The 22,816-nt window shown below is 43.1% G+C and overlaps 1 protein-coding gene across 1 annotated transcript in view; it reads right to left on the bottom strand.

Moving 5' to 3' along the window:
• LOC307074205 (netrin receptor UNC5D-like) overlaps positions 1-22,816 on the bottom strand; it is a gene marked incomplete at both ends in the record, with an annotated part of 176,739 nt that overhangs the window by 147,640 nt on the left and 6,283 nt on the right. Inside the window, 2 exons of the mRNA XM_079734231.1 lie at positions 363-475; positions 17,690-17,820. Of these exons, the coding sequence (XP_079590357.1) occupies positions 363-475; positions 17,690-17,820 (244 nt within the window). The remainder of the gene's footprint in view (positions 1-362; positions 476-17,689; positions 17,821-22,816) is intronic.

Below are 22,816 nucleotides of genomic sequence, written 5' to 3'. Positions count from 1 at the left end.
TGGTAGTCATGTATTCGTGCCTTATTTGATTCAGGAATAAACAAGACAACACGTTCACGCCAAACATAATGCAAGAACTTGTAGGGTGTATGCATGTTTTCAGCGCACCTTGCCCATACCACTAAACTTGTTCTCAATCCTGATCGGAAATTATGCTGATCCACTCTGAGGAGGGCGCGCGGTGCAGGACCACCGCCGCGACGCGCGCCCCTCTCCTCCAGCCTCTCCAAAACATATCGAACAATGAATACAACATGCATTCATTGTTCGATATGAATACATATCGAACGATGAATACACACACACATGCTTAAACACCCCCTGTAGCCTCCATACAGTCAATATGTAAACATTTCGCCTACCTCTCTTCGAGGTAGCCTGGACTCGCGAGGCGAAAAGCACGAGGATGCCACAGCTCAGGTAGCATCCTATGGAAATCGGTCCCATCATGGTCTGGAGCCCCGTCGCACCGTGACTGCCCGCTCATGGGCTCTTTGAAGAAGCATTTGGTTTCGGGCGTTTTTTCGGCCTTCTCACCCGCATCCTCCTCTCTTCCTCCTCCTCCTCTCGTCCTCCACGCTGTCTCTCGCTGCCCGCCTCAACCGAGACAGGAGCAGCGCAGCGGCATCGTGGAGGATCGCAGTGCGGTCAGAACAAAATGAAAAGTCGCCTGGTGCCCCTCGGCTCTCGAGCTCAGAGTGCGGGGGTGAGAGCGAGATGGGGGGGGGGACAAACACACACACCCACAGAGGCGGGCAGCCTTGAGAGAGAGAGAGAGAGAGAGAGAGAGAGAGAGAGAGAGAGAGAGAGAGAGAGAGAGAGAGAGAGAGAGATGCAACTCTCTCCATACCTTTACTGACAGGATAGCGTGTGTGTGTGTGTGTGTGTGTGTGTGTGTGTGTGTGTGTGTGTGTGTGTGTATAAGCGCGCGTGCGTCTGCGTACAGGGAGACAAATAATTGATCCAACAACGTCAGATGAGGAACCTAACCATTGCAAAATAATTCTGATGAAAAAATATCAAGCCTTTAATATGAGCTTGGTTACTCAGATAAAGGGAGTGGATAAATGTCAATAACGTGATGAGTCTTTCAGAAAGCTCCTGTTCAGAAGAATAAGACATTTATATAAAACACAACACCTACACTCACACGATGTTGGACGGCACAGAGCTGGCATGGACTACACAGGTCGGACCATTGATTGGTTCTGATTGGACGTTACTTCAGAGAAGCAACTCATCCAACGTGGAGAAGCTCAGGTAATCCCTTCAGGTGAGGACGCAGAGCGGGAAATCTCTCGTAAAAACGCACTAAATCCAGTCTCCCCCTACCTCCCCGTGGCTTATCCCTTCACCAAAAAATAGATCTCACGTATTGAGGGTGGGGGGGAGGGCATGTACCACGTGAAATGTAGCGCCATTAGTTTTCCTTGTAGAGCGCACACGCTACGACCTTCGGCCGCACAATTACCCCCGCTGACCAGGAATCCAATGGTTAATTCCCTGGGATCTTGTGAGGGGTCGTTCAGTTGTCGGAGGTTAAGTATGCAATTATAATTCTAAAGGGGGCACAGCTGTGCTTTTAACATTTAGGATTGCCATGAGTCTAATTGACAGACCATGGACATTGACATTACTTTGGGTAAGTCACGACCGCTGTAATGGCCCTTTGTTAAACGCACAAGTGAACATGTGGTGGTTGCCACTCGCCATGAATTACCCTCTTACCCAGGGCCGCTGCTGGCCGTTTCGGTGCCCTACGCGAGGGGAGGGGGGGGGGGAGCCTCTTTTTATATATTAGGTAAAAACATATAATTGCCGAAATTGAGTGATAGGTTATGCAATTAAGAAAAAACAACGGTGGGCCTCTTCATAACTAATTTATATATTTTTTTAATTCAATAATGTAATAATAATTTTTATTTTTTAATTTTTTTTACAAACCATAATTTTTGGTGCCCCCCCCAGGTACTTGGTGCCCTATACTCTGCGTACTCTGCGTATAGGGAGCGGCGGGCCTGCTCTTACCCCTAACTGGTGAGAAAGCTGTTGCTTGAAAGTGTTTGTCCCGCCACTGCCAGCCTCGGCAGGTAATCTGTAGTAGTAAATTGCAACACATCAAATGTGTTGCAATTTAAATGTGTTGCACATCAAATAAATAAATAAATTGACACAGATGAAGTACTGAATTTATTCTCGTAGCTAATCAGTTCACAATTAGCTTTTCAAATTGCTCTTGTTTCTGTCAGACAGAGCAAATTTCAACAACAATCATGTTTTAACTTTACATAACGACAAAATATATTTCAAGATAAAGTGGAACATTTGTGGCGTTGTTAAGAGGAGATGCTTAAAGAAGGAGCTAGAGAACAGTAAGCCAGGAACAGTCAGTCAGAAATAGTAAATCAAGAATAGTTAGGACCAGTCAACCAGGAACAGTCAACCAGGAATAGTTAGGACCAGTCAACCAGGAACCGTCAGTCAGAAACAGTCAGGTTAGAAACAGTCAGTCAGGAACAGTCAGTTCCGGAGCAGTCAGCCAGGAACAGTCAGTCAGGAACAGTCAGTTCCGGAGCAGTCAGTTCCGGAGCAGTCAGCCAGGAACAGTTAAACAGAAACAGTCAGTCAGGAACAGTGAGTCAGGAACAATCAGGTCAGGAACAGTCAGGTTAGAAACAGTCAGTCAGGAACAGTCAGTTCCGGAGCAGTCAGCCAGGAACAGTCAGTCAGGAACAGTCAGTTCCGGAGCAGTCTCCCAGGAACAATCGGTCAGGAACAGTCAACCAGGTAGAGTCAACCAAGGGCAATCAATCCAGCATTTTATTGTCTACTATATACCTTCCTTTAATAAACAAAAGCCATAATCTGCACAGGAACCACTATTTTCTTCTATTCAAAGTGACCAGGGCAAGAACAGCGCTGGGCCGTTATACCAACAGCCTGGTAATCAGTGACTTGCACATTAAGCCTTTAAAAGCAGCAGGGCTCATGCAGGACACATTACCAGAGCCGGTACAGTCAAGACGTTCACGGCCTAATCAGACTGGTTCCCTGTAGAGCATCTGCTGCTTTCCCAACAAGTAAGACCTACGTGCGTGCAACAACAATTACTCCTCGGCGACTGCATCAAAACACAGATTGCATGTGACTCAATCTATTGAACCTCTGGCCAACATTTCAAGCACTCTAATGCATCAGGTGTTGAACAAGGTCACATATAGGCTGAATAACAGGGCACGGCAGTGACAGGGCGCGGGATGCACGAGTGAGCTTCCCCTTGCTCAGCAAAGTATTCATAACGCTGATGCTCATTGATGAAACCGAGAGCCTCCGATATATATGAGACCGGAGGTAAGGTCAGCCATGTGGAGGACAACTACTTTTTGGTTAGAAAGAGTTTAGTATGACTTAGTATGATCTCTTAGGGGACTGTTAAACTGCAAAAGGGAATACAACTGCACAAGTGGGTTTGAGAACTGCTAGCCTATTCATTATGATATTTATATTGAAACTGTGAAGCTATAAAAGCAGTGTGTGTTCACACGTTTCATATTTAGGGTGCTGGTTTCCGGCGCCAAAATATACCACTTTTAATTCGGTATTACAATGTTGAAAAGGGCTAATTAATATGATTTCAAAGACAGAGCAGTGTGCAACCGCTTTACTATCACAGGTGATTTTATAGGACTGCAGCTGCTTCATCTCTGAGCCTGATATTAAAGTTACTTTATGTCCAAATACCTCTGGGGGAGGTTTACTACATTTGCCACATGAACAAGCATTTCAAGCAACACTTGTCAAAAAGGCAGTCCCTGGCCCTCAGGAGAGAGGCAGCAGTGTATTTGCTGTGTTCCAGCCCTTAGAGCTTGAGATTCACTGTAGGGTTTCAGAAGACACACTGTGACACAGATCCTCTGGTGTATGATATTGGGAAACATTTACACCCAAATTTTTACATTTTAGGGGATTTTGCTGATGCCTTTATCCAAAGCGACTTGCAACTTTTCATTCACACATTCACACACCAACGGCGGAGTCAACCACGCAGGGCGAAAGCCAGCTCGTTTGGAGCAGGGAGGGTGAGGCGTCTTGCTCAGGGAGACCTCGACACTAACATTCAACCTGCTCTACCTCCTGAGCTACTGTCACCCCGAAACAACTCCTCCTGTACGGCGGCTGAACGCAGGAGGGCACCAGCTAATGTAGTTTGTCTGGTTAAGGGGCTTACGAAGCTGATGCACTTTGATGTTCACACCTCCTTCTCATTTACACCCTACACCCACTATTCCACTGACTTGAGGCGAGAGCACGTCGATGCCGATGACGTGTGAACGTAGATTCACTTGGGCAAACTCTCCTTTCTGTCAAGCAATAGACCCAGTGTGTTAATACTGGAGGGGGAGGGGTCTGTGATGTGCATGTCCACTAGGATACTCATAGCAGGGGTCTCTCCACACCAGCCTTTATTGGACTGTAAATTGCAATTTCAAGCACATCTTAAAGTAAAGCTTGCTGTTGAAGGCCGCACACCCAAAAGAAAAGATATGCCTTAGGCCTTGTGTGTACACACTCACCTTGACAAGACAACACAATTTTTTTTCTGCTCATGATAGAGCTGGAGCAGTCTTAAGCCACGGGCGCCATGCACAAATTTTACATCTCGGACCCTGTTAGGATGGTCATATGAAGGATATTCATAAAGAAACTAGTACCATATAAATGATATTCATATAGAAACTAGTACCTTATGAATAATAGTAGTGATGAAGAGAAACTTCTTTTTAGGACACATCGGCCGGCAAAATATTTGATTAAATATTAGAGCATTATCATGGGAAAGTACAGGCAGAAAAGTTACCAAGGATACATTCAGTGAGACAATGGGTGAACAAGATTCTTATAGGGAAACGTTTGCATTGTGGGTAGGGAATATACAGTTAACAAAGGTAAGTGGGAGTGACCATTCTGGAGCATTTAGGATTGGCGGGAGAGGCAAAGTTAAAATGCAATACACTATGGGGGAAGTGGACATGTCTGCAAGTCTATAAGACAGGGCTGCAATAAAGTTAAACAAATCTACACAACAAAGAAGTCAGTCGATTGTCCTGGCTTCAGTATCAGACACAGTGGCTCCAGTGGGAATGCAAATATGAACTACCTTAACCTCTATTAGTTAGAGAGAGGAAGGGTGGTATCTTAAGGTCCAAGGATAATGTAAACAGTTCCTTTTAGATTGACTAGTAATTATATATACAAGGTTAATGTAAGGTTTATAAACGTGTATTATAGTTGTGATTAATATTTCCACGACAGTTAGACAGTTAAGACATGTATGAAATTAATTTAGAAACTAGTAGGTAATACTAGTAAGGTGTCTAAGCAGACAAAGGGAGGTTTGGCATGTTATAACTGAAGACTAATAGATGAAACCAGTGATCCCAAAAGGCAAAGGGATATTGATCATCATAGGTTGACTTGCTGACCACTACCCCTCCAAGACACACACACACACACACACACACCCCCCCCACACACACACACACACACAAATGTTAGTAGCCAATTAAACACATTCACCCAGCAGTTGAATGCCATGCCTATACACACAAGATACACCAGTTGACCTATCAAAAACACCAGAGCGATCTGGAGATGAGAAGCACGATTCTTTGAACACAACGTTGTTGTACCACAACCCGACCAGTCCTGTCTTCTTCTAGGTCCACTAGCCCTGTGATGGACAGATGGATTGATTAAGTCCATCTCATCTCTGAGCAGTTATCGCGGAGTCCAGGTCACCCATAACGGCAGATGAGGTAATCCTGATCAATACACGTCAGATGTATTCAGCCGCTTGTGTGCCATGTTCTGAATGGAACCCCCCCTCCCCTCCTCTTATGTTTTGGACACTTCCTTTTTTGATTGACTGTTTGTAGTGATTGTTTATGATTGGCATCTCATTAAAAAAAAAGATAAAATAAAGAAAATACGTCAAGCAGCCATGGCCGCCTGTCTGAGACGTTATGTTCCTGCGTTAGTGGAGGCTGCAGCTTCAGGACCGCAGTCGTAGGACCGCATTTATAAGATGGATTTGCTGTCAAATTCAACAGAACCACCAGAATTTGTAATGGTATAAAATTAAAACTGTCATTTATCTGGTCCATGTGCTCTGGCGAAGGCAAGTTAATCCTTTCCTAGGATGGCAACCTGGAGTTTTTCTGCTAAGATGGTTGTTTGGTGTTAGGATAGATACGATTAGATTAAGGCATTTGGTTAGACATTAGGCTAGATATGGCTAAGTTTAGGTCTGAGCCTAGAGATGGATAAGTTTAGGGTTTGGACTAGGGTTTATGTAAGTTACTCGTATGTAGTTCCTCTTTAGGTTATGATCTAAGAGGCTAGTTCATCGCCATGTTTTGTATTTTGAGCAGTTCCGATATAGTTTTGTTTATCAAAAGATGTCTTCAGGGCTTAACATTAATAATTTGGGCCATGAACTACATTTCTTACGGCCCATGGTCTAGATATGCCATAGACATAAAAAATGACCTCAAACATTGGAGAGGTGTTCAATGTTTATGACTCCCTATGGAGTAAAAGCCAAGGCATTTCATTCTCTGAGTAAATGACTCTCCAATTTAATGACTTTTCAATTTGTCCCTGTGTGTAAAACAATGCACGTACACACACACACACACACACACGCACGCACACACACACACACACACACACACACACACACACACACACACACACACACACACACACACACACACACACACACACACACACACAAATTCGAGGAAGAGAACAATAAAAATGAGAATAACACTCACACACCTCCCTTTTGCCTAGGCCCCCGTCGGGGCTCAGAGAGTCAGCTAGACGGTGAATGCTCTGGGTTTAACTCAGCATCTCTCTCCTCCTCCAGCTCCCCCTTGGAGGCCCCTCTAGGCATGGCCCCTGGGGACCTACACCCTGCTAGCTTGTTGTGATCTTCGGGGCCCGCTCAAACAGGCGAAAGGGGAATTAAGCGCTTGTCGCAATTCGTGCATTGAGGTGAGAATCCCAAATCAGGGAAGGTGTGTGAGCCGTGCCGGCAGAGACCTTCCTTTGGCCACCACTAGCGAGCCCATCCAACGTGTTAATTGGTTGACAACACAGAGAACCCTCTAAAGCAGAGTGTGGCCTGGGTTTGGTATCCACACACAGACAAGGGGGGACAAAAAAGTCTTTTAATATTTAAATAGTGTTTAAGTTTAATATTGCAGAGATGTGGAGAGGAATGGCAAGGCAGTATTGTCAACTGCTGTGTTTTTTCAAAGGTGAGGCAGACATGATATACAAGACATAGACTTAACAAAAATGTGTAAATAAATAATAATCCTGCATCCTGCAGCAACCTTCCTTTTTAATATAAATATATAATATAATGAATGAAAAAATAAAGAATCTATGAAAAATAAGTACTGTGACTAATTACAATCAGGAAAATGATCAAATATCTCTCTGGCAATCATTTTCTTTTTGTATATTTTTTTAATTCTGGCACATTCTTCTCCACTGTTGGCGCGACAATGATGGCACAGCTATTTGCCTCTGGATGAAATTATTTATTGCAAAACTGGCCAATATGAGGAATGCTACAAACATGTAACTCCATCCAGCAGATTTAACCCTGTGAAAGCAATATTCCTGAAACTCAATCCCAGCCTCTCTGTAACTGGTTGCTCCCCCCTCGCCTCACCATAAGTGAATTTAACAACTCTGTGTGAAGTCCCATGAGCTTCGGTAAGGAGAAGACTACAGTGGGGCTACAGAATGAAACCATTGGCAGGTTGATGCAGCAACCTATTAAGGGATGGGTTGAGTGATCCATCATCTCACCCTGAACCACTCCAAAGAAATTGTTCTGCATGCGCCGTTGTTAGTGAAATGTTTCCTATGAGTCAATTGTACTGCCGCAGGTTATTGAAATACTGCTTTTTAATCTAAACAAGGTGAATAATGTGAGTTTTCATCAACTGTCAAATGAAAAATGAGTATAAACTTTGCAACCAGTGCTGTGTGCCAATGTGCCGATCTGCTGGTGTGATTCTTCAAATGGATGTAGCCTCCCAAAAACATCCGTCAACATTGATGTTAATGAATCATTGTATTCCAGCCCCCACCACAAATGAGCACACCTGATGTCTCCTCAGCAATTAAATCAAATATTTTCTTAATAAATACCTTATCGTTGCCTGGGGGTCTATAAACGATTAACAGTGTCACGGGTTTCTGGTCTATGTGTCCTTTTACCAAGGTATATCGTCCCTCTGTATCCGCTAACTGCATGGAGAATTGTAATGTCACCTTATTTAAAATTAGTATTGCTACCCCTCTCGCTTGCTTACGTCTCAAAGATGAGTAATAAGTATTTTTTAAAGCCAAAGCGTTTTAATTTTTCATGTTCCTCATCACAGAGGTGAGTCTCTTGCCAAAAAATAATTTGTTGTTTCTCTACCTTCATTTTAGTTAGTAGTATGTTCTTTTTGATGGCGTTTAGCAGTCCATAAACATTCAAAGTGATAACTTCGTACTCCTGGTTTAACATCCTATCCCATTAGTCTAATATACACATAATGCTCCTCCAATGACCTAAACATGTAAACGTCAGCAGGCGACAGAATCCCCTTCTTCAGCATGTCCTCCGCTGCCTCTTTTGCATTAGTGTACGTCGTGGGCCCTTATTCATAAAAGACTCAGAGTCTTGCAGGGGGTGGTGTCTGGAACCTCAGTCCCTTTTCCTTTAAGACCTTGCTCAGCGGAGCATATTCCTTTCTTTTCTTTATGATTTCCACCGGGCAATCATGGTCAAAAAAATATATTTTTCCTTTGAGGTGAACCTTCTTCTTCCTCCATGCAGTTCTCAGCACCAGTTCTTTGGTGTTGTAGGCGAGAAAGTAAGCGATCATGGATCTCGGGGCGGCTTGAGGAGGCAGCTTCGGGCTGAGAGGTCTGTGGCAGCGTTGTATTCTAAGGTTGACGTCGGGGAGCGACAACTCGGATTTGATAAACGCCTCCAAAAACGAGCAAGCATTGTCACGCTCCTCACCCTCGGGGATTCCAAAGATGCGAAGATTATTTCTGCGAGAGCGTGCTTCTAGGTCCACTAATTTGGAGTGAATGAACTCTAGTTGCTGCAAAGTTTCAAGAAGCACACTCTTTGCATTAGCGTTCCAATCTTCCACCTCGGCCACTCGAGTCTCTACCTCGTCCATTCTGACCGCCGCTTCTTTCAGCTCCACACCGATCTCACTCAGCTTCTGGTTCACTTCTTCCTTAAAGTTCCCCAGCTCTTCCCCAGCACTTGCAGAGCGGTCATGTCCGCATGCTCGTTAGCTTCGAACGTGTCGTATCTACATCAGCTTCTCCAGTCGCCATTTCCTCGTTTATTGTTCTGCTTTGAGTTGTTACGTTCTTAGCATTCCTTAGTTTATATTTCCCCATGCAATTTGTGATAAAATAAGCTTGAATAATAATAAAATGGGGAAATTCGTGGACCAATCTGGGAGCTCACAAATTACTCTGCTGCTCGCCTCGCCGCCATAACCGGAAGTCCAAACATTTAGTGGTTTGTTTGAATACTTTGACAGGTTTTGAATACATTTTTATAAAAACATACTTTGCTGTACAGTTACAACCCTCCCTTGACTCCTCTAACTTAGCAAAAAGAATGAATCCTGAGACGGTTACAGTCAAAAAGCTTCTTCATGAAGCAGGTTTGATGGATATCTGGAGGCAAACTCATCCGACAGCAAGATAATTTTCTTTTTTTTCCCACCCTCACAGCGTACATTCATGAATTGACTATTTTTTCATGTTCAGCTTTGACAGGCATAGAATCATAAATTGTGACATAGGTGTTAAAGACATATCTGACCACGCAGGCGTATATCTGTCTTTACATCTGGATACTGTTAAGTATCCAGATGTAAAGACAGTTAAAAACACAATATGGAGGCTTAATACTAGCTTATTAAATGACCCATTGTGTAAAAAAATATATTGAAAAAGAATTTAAAGATTATTTAGTACACAATGACAATGATGAAGTATCTCCAAGTAACATATGGGAGGCAGCTAAAGCTGTAATCAGGGGAAAACTCATAATGTTGTATTCTACTAAAAAAAAAGAAAGGCAGAAACAACTGAATGACTTACTACTGCAACCAAGGGCTGGAGGATCTGTCAGGTTTCCGATATGTGTCCCCACTAATGTTAAACTCATTCTTACGCCCCTGACTACAACTAAAAAACTTAGAAATTAATCGTATGGAACTTAATGACCACCAAGTATTAGATCAGATAAAAGTGACTAAACAGAATTTAAATAGGATATATGTCCTATACTGTCTTGACAGTCAAGAAGAGAGGAAACTTACATTTACTTAACAGAGATACTATGACAATGGGCCAAGAGCCAAAAAATTATTAGCCTGGAAGATAAGAAAACAACAGGATGAAAGGTCCATTCATAAATTTAAAGGTACAAAATCTGATAAAATGTGTCATAAGTTGAAAGAAATACAACAATGCTTTGAAAATTACTATAAGGGTCTGTACTCACAACCGGATAGTGCAGAATCCCCAAGCATTGTACACTTTTTGAACTCATTGGACCTGCCGTCAATTGGCACAGAACAGAATAGAATAATGACATGTGAGATAACAAAGCAAGAATTAGACAGCGCCGTTTCTAGACTCAGAACAAATAAAATGTCTGGTGCGGACGGATATCAGGCGGAATGGTACAAGACATTTATAGAGATGTTATCACCGATATTATTGAAATGCTTTCATTTCACGCTGAAGGGAGGATAAATACCAATATCATGGGGACAAGTGATCATTTCTGTAATCCCAAAGATAGGTAAGGAACGTTTGGTTTTAATAACTCAGTTATTCTATTTTTAAAAAACTTATACCACTCCCCTACAGCCAAAATAGAAATAAATGGTCTATCAAACCCTGTTCAGCTTGAAAGGGGATGTCGACAAGGATGCCCCTTAAGCCCGGCCTTGTTTGCTTTATTCACAGAGCCACTAGCACAAGCAATTAGGGAAGATCAAGAAATAAGAGGAATTTTGATTAAAGGGACTGAATATAAGTTCTGTCTTTACGCGGATGATGTATTAGTTACTCTTTCCCAACCCAAAATGAGCTTGCCTAAATTATTTTCCTGTTTGAAAACGTTTGGTCATTACTCAGGTTACAAATTGAATATAAACTAGACACAAATATTGTCATACAATTAAACGCCCACGGATCAATTAGTTAACCTGTCTATCTTTGATTTGGACAATGGTGTTATAACATATCAACATCCCGAAAGACAATCTTACCACGATAACTTTTTTTCTTTCAATCAATACCTGTAGAAGCACCTTTAAAACAATTTATCGAGTGGATAAGAATGTTTTCTGTATTTATTTGGAAAGGCCTAAAACCTAGATTTAGATATAATACATTGCAATTACCTAAAGAAAAGGGGGGACTATCTCTGCCGAACATGGAGCACTATTACAAGTCAGCTCAATTGAGATAGTTAATTTATTGGTGCAACCCATCTTACAGCGCTAAATGGAAAGGTTTAGATCTGAGTCAATTGGATATTCCCCTCCAGACATTACTTGTAGACAGAAACGTATATGTAGCCGAGCTAAATTTAATTTGATTTTGGTTTATTTTTTTATCATTGTTCATACCTTTTTTATTGTGAACTCCACCAAATATTGGTTCCTAAGTAAGTTGGTTTCGTTGTTTCCTATGGCATGCCTTTTGTTTCCCTGGGGAGTGGTTTGGCGTTGCACCTGTGTGTCTAGCGTCAGTGAACGCTGATGCACGGAGCTGAGTGGAGAGAGATATCCCGGATTGTGTGTGACGCCTGTGTTGTTTTGTCTCCTTTTGAAAGAATAAACCTCCATCACTCGACTCCTGTGTGTGTGCCTCACTCAAAGATACAAGACACAACGCAGAAAGACATCGGTTACATATACTCATCTGTTAAAGAAAATCGAAATTGCTGGACAAAAACAACCTTAAACATCTAGTTTGGTGAGTGTCAAATCATATCAAAATGCTAAGATGGGTTGCACATGATATAGATTTTGCCCTGCCCACATGGACGGGAGATATAAAAACTGGTCATTTAAAGGCATTACAACGTACTGTCTCATTTCGGATGGTGGTGTACTGGTTGACTTTCAAAGAATTAATGATTGGTACCATCTAGAGAAGCAAGACTTCTTCAGATATATTCAGGTTAGATCTCACTTTAACAGTAATATAAAAACAACAGAAGATTGCAACACAGACCTAATTGCCATCTTGATTGATGCATACAAATCTAAACTCAGCAGAAAAATATCGCTAGAATTTATTCATGTTTACAGTCACATAACGGAACTTCCACACTTTATATTAAATCAAAATTGGAGAAAGAATCTAAATTAACTATTTCAGAAGTGGATTGGCTGAACATTTTTGAAACCCATCGGAGCACTTCGAGCTCAGGTCAGTGGAGGGAATTTGTGTGGAAAAATATGATTCGATTTTTTGTCACTCCAAGCATAAAGCAACATCAGAGGGGTTTGCCAGAGTTTGGGCACTGCTGGAGGGAGTGTGGAAACATCCAGGCGACCCATTTCCACATATTCTGGGACTGCCCAACTATCCGACCCTACTGGTTGGAAATAGTATGAAAAATTAACGTTATAATCGGCTTCGAGACCAAGCACGACTTTCGCACAATATATCTTGGGAATATCTCGTCCACAATTAATTCTAGCCATAAATATCTGATTAAAATAATGTTGGCAGCTACAATGTTGGCATTGTAGAAGAAATGTATTGCATGGAAAGGCTGACTTTCACCTTAAACCTATGCATGGAAAAATTCACAAATAAATGGAGAAAATGGTCAACTCATTTTGATACAATAGCTCCCAACGACGACAATATCTAAAACTGAGGGAAATCACTGTAGGTTGGATAAGATACAGGTGTGGTATAGGTAAAGGTGTACATATAGGATGATGTGTGTGAATTTATGAATGTATGCATGCAAGTATATTCATCTGTCTAATACAGATAAGAACAAAGGTCTGCTGCCCTTTTGTATCCCTGTGGACTATAGCGCCCCCCCCCCCCCGGCGGGCATAGAGAATTTCTGTCTACAGCTGGACAATGGACTTTTACTTCGGACCGTTTGTTAAGATATGTCCTCAGTTGTATGTGATGTGGTTTTACATTGATATGTACTGATGTACTGTGTATATGCTTGTGCCACGGGGGGCGCTATGGCGCAGCATCTGCCTCATTAGTTTATTGTTCCGGCTGAGATGCCGTAGTAGAACGCGGGAAAAGAGCAGCGTGACCGTGAGAATGATGTGTCCGCTGCAGTTACTAAATAAATATGCCGAAGGCTAAAGAAGACTCAACATCTTTTCTTCCGAATGCAACGTTAGCTGCAACAGTACAGTAACACAACTCAACACCGTTTTATTGAAATTTACCCGTGATACTCATTGTCGGATCAAACAAGAGGTCCAATGACACAAGGGAAAATGGTTCAAAACTAGGGGCTGGATCGAAACACCTCCACTGGTCCCCAAACATGTTTTTCTGTTACATGTCTGTTCTCATTACTATGCAAGAAAAATAAAACAATAAATCTCAAGAAAAACAACACTAAATGTTAACAAATAAGATAAGACTTCAACAGAAGCTATAACACCATTATTCAAAGCATTGGCAAGGACTCATGTGTTTCATTAATCGGCAGGTTATGTGTTACATAACATTGTTGTAGTGAGCATTCAATTATTATTATATTATCAAGGTTTTCTTCTGCGATTCTATTTTAATTTCCAGGCCATATAGGCAATAAATACTGGCAATTATATTCATTAGAAATTGTTTAATCAGAACCGCAGAAGCTGTGATGTTTATCGATGGCGTCACGTGACAGCATTAACATTTCCAGATGCTATATCAGACTCTTTGGGATGGCAGAACAGCAACAAGGTAAAAAGAAAGTAATAGAATAAAACTGATATCATCATTGACTGCATTGGAAGCTCATGTTTATGTCAGGGGGGCATTTGCGAGCTGAACCCACAAAGTTGAACTTTAGACAAAACATTTCAATATACAGTAGGTCCAAAGCATTTATAGGTCAAAAACAATCTTCTGATTCTTAACAATTGAACAGTGTGTGTGTGTAAACATCTTACTAACATCTCTGTTCTTACAATATTCCAGGTGCAAAGGTCAGATAAATACAGCTAAAGTAGTACCAAATCACGCTTTTACACCTCATTTGTTTTAGCTTATCATAACCAGACTAGCTTAGATAATAAGACAACACTAGTTAAATCAGAGGGTGCCTGCAAAGGGTTTGAAACCAAAACCAACTGTGCTTTCATGACTAGCGTCTCCATATCCTACGATCATCTGCCCCAAAGCAGCGATGCAGCCTTTGTGATCTCCCTACTCGCCGCAGGAGTCCACACACGTCTCTAGTCGCTTCCATTGTGATCACCTTCAACATCTCCCTCACAGGAGTTTATTACAGGATCCGTTGGTGTGTGTGCGCGCGCGCGCGCGCGCGTGTGTGTGTGTGTGTGTGTGTGTGTGTGTGTGTGTGTGTGTGTGTCTCTCTATAGTGGCACATCTAGGCCTGAACTCTCTACCTCTCGTAATGAGACGCATGTTCTTATATTCCCTAAAGCCTTCCCTGCTTAATCTTACACCTTTTTTTTTTATGAAATACTAATTAAATATTAGTGTGAGGTAATAAAACAGGCAGCTGAATTTCACTCATCCAGTCCCGTATGCATTCTTAAGCTCATCAAAAGTTAATTTATAGTCACGGGTAAAGTTGTAAAGCCTCGGTTTAGCATAGCTGTTCTCCTGATGGCTGATCTGTTCTTCCTCCCAACTGTAGACCTGTTAGGTTGAATGCTCACACACAACATAGCGATGTTGTTATACTGTGCAGGTGTTGTGCTCCTACATGTTGCGATGCCGTTTAGTGTTTACAATGTGCTCCAGCTGTTGGTTGCACCAGCGGACCGTAAAGCCGATCATAAGTTTGGGTGTAAAGTTTGCCTTAACCCTACGCTCGACGTAGCTGGTTTCAAACTAAAGGTGTTGTAAATTTTGGTTGCATTACCATAACGTTAAGTTATAACGTTACTAGCAGTGCGTAAATTGTACCAGTGTCGCATTTAATGACGTTTAGATAATTTCAAGCCAATCATTGACAGCCAACAATGTAAACAGGAAGTACCGGCAAGTTTCCACCTTATCCGAGTAAAGACGCGTTAGCACCCAAATTAGAGGGCAAACAAAACAGTTCGACAGTCATTTATTCTCTAAAATTGACTTGGGCGGTATAGGCGTGAGGTTAAGCTATTTGATGGCGGATTTTATAATAAATTGCAGCTCTTTGCTGCTTTGTATGCTATTCGTTGTGTGAGTGTCGTGAGTTTGGTCTGAGTTAGCCTCTACCTGGCTATGCATTGTATGGAATAGCTCTAGAATATTAGTTTGTACGTCGGCTGAATTATTATTTTTTTTTATCTCTCGAAATCGTGCATATAAATCTACATCATCATACTGATGAAATGGATCGATACGGACACGGACAATCCGTTCCCAATGCAAACCGCGTTGAAACTCCTCTTCCCATTGCTCAAAACGAATAGCCATCTTTTGTATTTAAATCTTTTAACGTATTTACCGATCTTTATCGTTAGAATAGAACTTACACCAGCTAGAGGGGAGGTGTAAAATATAAGTTATAACTTAAGTGTTACGTTGAAACTATCTGCTTGGTGCAACTTTTGGGAACGTTTGGGCAATTAACGTTCACCGTAGCCTAAGTGGGACCTTAAAGGTCTGCTGGTTTAACCAGCTGCAGGTATGGAGAACACACAAAGGAGCTTGAAATGAAGAGCTGTTAGAGAGCACCAATGGCTTGCTGAGACCGAGCCCAATTTAAAAGGAGCCAGCACTACCGTTTATTCATGAAGCTCTTCTGCTTGTAAACCCAGAGCAATGCTGCTGAATATATTACGGGGATGATTTGAACAATATGCCTTTGATTTTCCTTTGCTCTTTTGTGCTTTGAAACAAAATAATGGACAACATAAATGCAGCACACCTAAAATGTCGACAGTATGGGGACACGCATGATAAGACATTATGAAGTATGGACCTACAGGTATGGCAGAGGGTTTTGCATTTACTGTGTGTTGTTAACATGAATTTGTTGGACTACTCCGCAGCGTTAGATATCTCCTTTTCAGCTAAAATCAGCCCCCCACGGATGATTTAGCTTTATGTCAGTTTGATATGATTGTTGAAGCTTTCCTAACAAAATCCATTTTGACAATAAAATATATACGATGATCTTCTCAAAAAGGTGCCTATTAAAGTGCATTAAAGCCATGGCTTAAATGCCTTACATAAGCCATAACGTTTTACATACTTATATTTCCCATACATATTTTATTTATCTCTTCCATCCTGTTCCATCCAAGATATACCCATGATACGTCTTCTGCATTATTCAGTTCATATTTTCTTGCAGTAACTTACCACTTGTCATAAATGTTGCACCGGCCTCAGCGGCCCCCTGCTGTTCGGTCAGGGTCAGGCTGGACATCAAACCCAGCATGTGTTAAACGCACAACATACACATGTCAAAGCCACGACACACACCATCGGATTAAGACAACCTTGTGTTAACTTTACACATATTAAAACATTAACACGCGGTGCATATTACACAAGAGAACTCTAATGGCTTCTGCTGTTGCGGCGGCGCCACTAAAAGCATGTCAACACACGTGTCAACCAATCAACATCAGCGCCCTGATTGCACTTCACCACCCCGGGTATGAATTGAGAACCCGCTGTCATCTGTTCACAGCCTTCTTCCGCACGCTAACACTTAGAACTGATTATTACCCCGCAACCCCCGCTCATCCCAGTTCATCGGCACAACGACGCAGTGTCTGTGAGAGATTACCGTCAGGCCGGGGCGTTGGCGCGACTCTCCGCCACGCGAGAGGAGGACGGCTGAGCCCTGCAGAGGAAGCCCAATTACTGGCGTTCCAGGGATCACCGTCCATCAGGCCGGGACGACGGGATGCAGACACGCGTTATGGAGGAGATGTGGATGCGGCCCCCGGCACACGGCGGAACAGGGATCATGTGCCAAGCCAGCACCTTTTGTGGCACCGGGTGACGGCAGTGAGAGGCGCCTGTCTTTTACACCGTTTACACTTCTACTAGAGATAGGTTAAGAGGAGAAGGGGGGTGTGGTGGGTGGAGGGGAGTAGGGAGGAGGAGGAGGAAGGTGGGATGGGGAGTAGTAGGAGGGGGGCCATGGCTGAACCAAGGGATGGTGCTAGAAGCTACCCAGTGTGTCGCTGTGAACAACATCAGACCACTCCGTCTATTCCTCTGTTCCCCCCTTCCAACCTCAAGGTGGGAGGGGGGGGGCTTCAGTGCGGCTGTCCGGGCGTCCCCCGGCTGTCCCCTTCAGGCCCCACGGAGGCTAAACTGAACCATCAGAAGAAAGAGAAAGGGCCAGACTTTGATGCTAACTGAGCTCGGTGTCCCTCTTCCACACCGACGATGAGGCGTCCCGTCTCTCTCGTGATTAGACACAGCGCCGGTGTCGGCCCCACACTGGGGCCCCGACCAGCAGGAGCCGCTGAGAGCACAGACGACTTGGCTCTCCTGACTGAAAGCTCTCAGACCCTGAAACACTTAGCAAACACACTGAGCGGGGAAATGTGCAATTCATTTGAGTGGAGTTTGAAAGAGGCGCCTGCAGGGAACTACAAATATCCGTTTCTTCTGCACGCATTCTCCTCCTCCCGCCTCGCCTGAGCACCACAGACAGCGCTGGGACAACACTCGTTATCACGGCTATTCAGACCAATTACAGGGAGAACAGTGATGACATCAGGGTGCCACGACCACCAGTTAAGTGTGTTGCTGGGAGCCCATTATGGTGGCTTACTTTGAACAAGCTGTTGGGGATGGTATCATTAGGGGGTATGCTATATCATAATTGGTATACCATAATTGAGGTTTATTGCAAATGGTTAACGGCTGCCATACTGAAAATACCTGCCGCTTTCCATTCGGTGCAGGGCCCGGGTAAATAAAGTGGGTGCCACATGCCTACTGCGTGTGTGTGGGGAAACAAACGTAGCGCCGCAGAGGGTGGTCTGACCCGCGGTTAAGGGTGTTCAACTCAAAGGCTAAAGGGTTCACGGTTCAATCCCCTGGTGTCCACACAACCAGCATGTGGCTCAGGAGGTTGAGCAGGTTGGCTGGTAACCGGAAGGTTGCTAGATCAATCCCTGGTTCCTCCTAGCTGAGTTTCGAGATAACTCCCAAACATCAAAGCTTTGGATGCATGAATCGGATGGATTAGTAAATGGTAATCATCACCATGAAGAACACAAGTCTTTAGATGAGATGATTTCATTTGGATCCATTGTGATTATTGAAGACGTCCCCAAGGTGGCCAGGGCCTGCAATAGCCGAGCCGTGTGTGGTAAAGTGGGCTCTTCATGCAGGGAGCGGGCCCTTTACCTGGGGGTCTAACAAGGAGACGGAGCCACTTGAAATCCGAGGCCCATCTTATGGCCGCTTGGGGGTGTGTGTGTGTGTGTGTGTGTGTGTGTGTGTGTGTGTGTGTGTGTGTGCGTGCGTGCGTGCGTGTGTGCGGAGCACGAGAGGAGTGATTTCCAGAAAGATGTACTTATACTTCTTGGGCTACGGTGTGTGTCATTGCTAAGGGGAACACAGGGGTAGCATATAGAATATATGGTCAACATTAGAGGGTCCAGGTTTGAGCCATGTTTCATTCTGGTGTGAAAAAACAGATTTTAAATTTTTAATTATTCCTCTCTCTCAAATAAAAAAATAAGTAGAACTATGGACTGCCATTCAAGGCTGCCTGAGTCTCAAACTATTTTAGGATCCACATCAGGAAAAAAGAAAGAAGTTGGGGCCCACAAGCTGACTCATGGTTTTATTAATACCATCCATAGAGAACATTTGGTATCCGTATTTGTTTCTGTGTTTGCATGTTTGGAATCCTGATCACTTGTATTTCAAAAGCACCAATCTGCATCCTTCATCACTCATGTGATCATGAGTATGACCACGGACCACTACACTCTTGAAGGGATATGAATAACCACACCAACACACACACAGACCCACACAGACAAGCACAGGTAGGGATAAGGGATTGAGTAAGAAGGGTCGTACAGAAGTGTAAAGTTAAAGCCACGTCACTTTGTGTATTGGCAGTCAGTGTCCCATTGTGAGTTCAAGTACAATAACCACTTCATTCAATAAACATAGCACCCTTAAAAACACTGCACACAAACACACACATACACACACACACACACACACACACGTACACACACTTATGTTCCTAGCGGTGGCATAATCATGATGCTTGAGCCCACATGCGGGGGAGAGAACAACTGAGGGCTGAATTAGTTTGATGTTATAAGCAATGTAACTAGCCGAGAGGTTGTAAAACTAAATTATCTTTTTTAGGGGCCCTGTTTTACCTCCAGGTGTAAGAGTGATAAGCCATTACAAGCCCTTTCAAAAGCTGCCCTGCCCTGTGACTTAGTGACATCACAAGTGGGCATGTCAGAGGGCAGATGTTGGACCGTCTTGTAATTGGGGCTTGTTAAAAGGAGGTACAACACAGTGATTGACTTGCTTGTATAATTAGGAAGAGAACCAGGCTCATAAACTCTCAGTGGCTCACATTAAAGCTAGTTTGTAAAAGAGCAGATGGGAGCAAGTTTCTGAAACTACTTCAACATTCCCATCCTCTCGGCTCCCCAAGTTTCGCCACCATTGAGAAGGGTTGCATTTCATGCACCTGTGATTGACAGGTAAGATGGATACCACAAACCAAGCAGCAACAAAGCAGTCAAGTGACAAGACGACCATGTTTGAAGTCAGACTTTGACCAAAACAATGACAGACATGGACATTGTATGGATTTAAAAGTTTGTTTCACACAAGATAAAACAACTACCCTGCCCGTGCAACATAAGACATAAGGATGTGTAAAGTACCTTCAGAAGCTTGTTGCGACCCTAGAAAGAAGGTGGTATTAAAAAAAGATGCTTACCTTCGACAAAGGTTTGCATTGGCTTGAATGTTTGACCCACTGTTTGAAACACAATGGGTCTAACCTACTCCTAAACAGCATGTTAAAGTCTACACACATTAGATCTCAAAGTAAATGTTGAGACCATTACTTTTTTCTTTCTACAGAGTGGGTAAGTAGTCTAAACTTTAAACTGAATGGACATGACATGCCTGTAGAAGCACCAAGAGCTGCAGAAATGGCAGGATAATAGCTCTGCCATAGCAACGTATTATTAGACCAAGAAGGGGCAGAGAATGAGTTCTGAAGGATGCTATTGTCGTTCTGTGATTTCAAATGGAACTGACGCGCTGCTGCTGCCAATCAGAAAATAATCCAAAGAAACACATATTGAGAGTGAACGGCTATCATAAATAATGATTTACTGCTGACGCTCAAACATTGGCCATTATTACATATTCACACTAAATCATGCATACCATTCTTTCTTTCAAAGAAAGAATGGTATGCATGATTGAGAAATGTATATTAAGCAGCGTCAATCATTTTGACAGAGCTAAGGGAGTATTTGAACATTTGATTTTGACACACCCTAATCCAAGTGTTTGGCGTGCTCATTACCACCTCTGCGACACTGCCATTTCCTTCCAATTAACCGTTTTTGCCACTCTTTAATGGTGTCATGTCGAGAGGACTACAGCCCTCGTCTCTGAGTCTATGTGCGGCTTCTTGGTGTATTTTATTTATAATTAATATATGCATTACTTCTAATGGTCATACTTAACAGTAAGGGTACATTATTTAATATTAGTTAATGCAGTTATGAGCATTAAAGGGCCAGTGTGTCAAATGTGGGTGATCAAATGATTCAATTAGAATTAAGTGTAGCTAACCAGTATCATTGTTTTTCCATTTCATCACCTACGTCCATGTGTCTGACCACTGCGCTCCTTATGGTGGGTGTATGCGTGTCTCATGGCATGGGAGGGTTCAATGCTTGGCTCTCACCCTGATGGCCCTATGTCAGGGGGTTCATACTGCTAATAAAAGACCCCAGGGTCTGTCTCTCTCTCTCGCTCTCTCTCTCTCTCTCTCTCTCTCTCTCTCTCTCTCTCTCTCTCTCTCTCTCTCTCTCTCTCTCTCTATCTCTCTCTCTCTCTCTCTCGTCAAAGTCAGGTCTGAAGGACTTACTTTGTTGAACCCCTTTCGTGGCTGCACTGAATCGTCGAGTTGTATTTCGTATTTAAGGGTCTGACGAAAGGTCTGGTTTCAAACGGTATAGAACCCTAAAAAACGATGGCTGTCAAAGGTTTGGATTCTTATTTTTATATTTTATGGTTTTACGGCTATAGAATATTGTATTATGTGCTCATAATAAATGTAAATAATGGAATGAAAAAATAAAGAAAATACCAAGCAACCAATAGCACTATAATCTGTACCAGTGTTTGGCCTGCTCAATAAAATGTACTGTGGATTTCTCTGGGTACTTTATATCCATGGCTGAGAAATTATTTTCAACTATTCAGCAGTGCCAACAAAATTCTAAAGATAAACACAAACCAACATACACACACAAATACCACCGTCTTTCTAGAGATCATTAACCCTTCAAAGTCCTTTGTTGGAATTATGCTACATGGATGCGTCGCTATATGCTGTACGGATATTCAGAAAGAGGTTTCTACACAACAGGAGTTCTTCAGACCAGTGGTTCCCAACCTTTTTTCTCCAGGGCCGCCCCTAATTCCCCCCTAATTCCCCCCCCCCATAACCATACATTTCTATTTTTTGTGCCTTTATTTAATAAATGTGCTATTTTTGTAGCTTACAGTGCATGGTACTAATAGGCCTACATTCATTAATGTGAACCTTGGGCTTGCATACCCACAGCCAGGGCTGGAATGTCAGGTGTAATATGAATGACAGCCAGTCTAAAGTCGTTGTGCACCTCCAGTCTGTTGTGCGCTTTTGTTTTGATGGCCACAAGTGCGCTGAGCGGCAATAATGGATTTGCGAATTGATGGGACTGACCTGTCGCTAAGCTCCGCCCTTAAGCCCAGTTCAGACCAAAGATTCGCCTCGCAACGACTCGCAACTTGGGACTCCTTGTGATGAGACGGGCTGCGACGTTCTAAAAACTGGGCAGTTCACACTGCTGCACCGGGCGGCGACGTCAGGTGGTTTCCCTAGCAACTATGAACGCTCTGCCACAGCTGAGAGCCACAACATCATCATGCTAAAAAGTAGCCTAACTTAGGTTTGCAATCAGGTTGCTTGAGCTAGCACCCCAACTTACCCTCCTGGACCCTACACACATTGGCCGTTTATTGGGTTTCATTCTGATGTAAATGCAATGGCTCCACGGTTCCGGGGGGGGGGGGGGGGTTATGGAGAAGTTTGAGTATACCCCTCCATAATGTAGTCCCTTTCGATTGATCCTGGAAGAAATTAAATCCTTTTTCGCCCAAAACCTCTCAAAAACCTGCTTTGTTTTACTGTCAGCTGACATTTTTTCATATGTTTTTGTTATCGAGTCTGGTTTGTTTGTCTGAGTATGTCATGGTAACGACAGGGGCCATGACTTAGCGACAG

The sequence above is a fragment of the Pollachius pollachius genome, assembly GCF_949987615.1.
Source record: "Pollachius pollachius genome assembly, chromosome: 4".
Lineage (NCBI taxonomy): Eukaryota > Metazoa > Chordata > Actinopteri > Gadiformes > Gadidae > Pollachius > Pollachius pollachius.
Note: the sequence above shows the minus strand (reverse complement) of the source record. Positions and strands in the feature narration are given on the sequence as shown.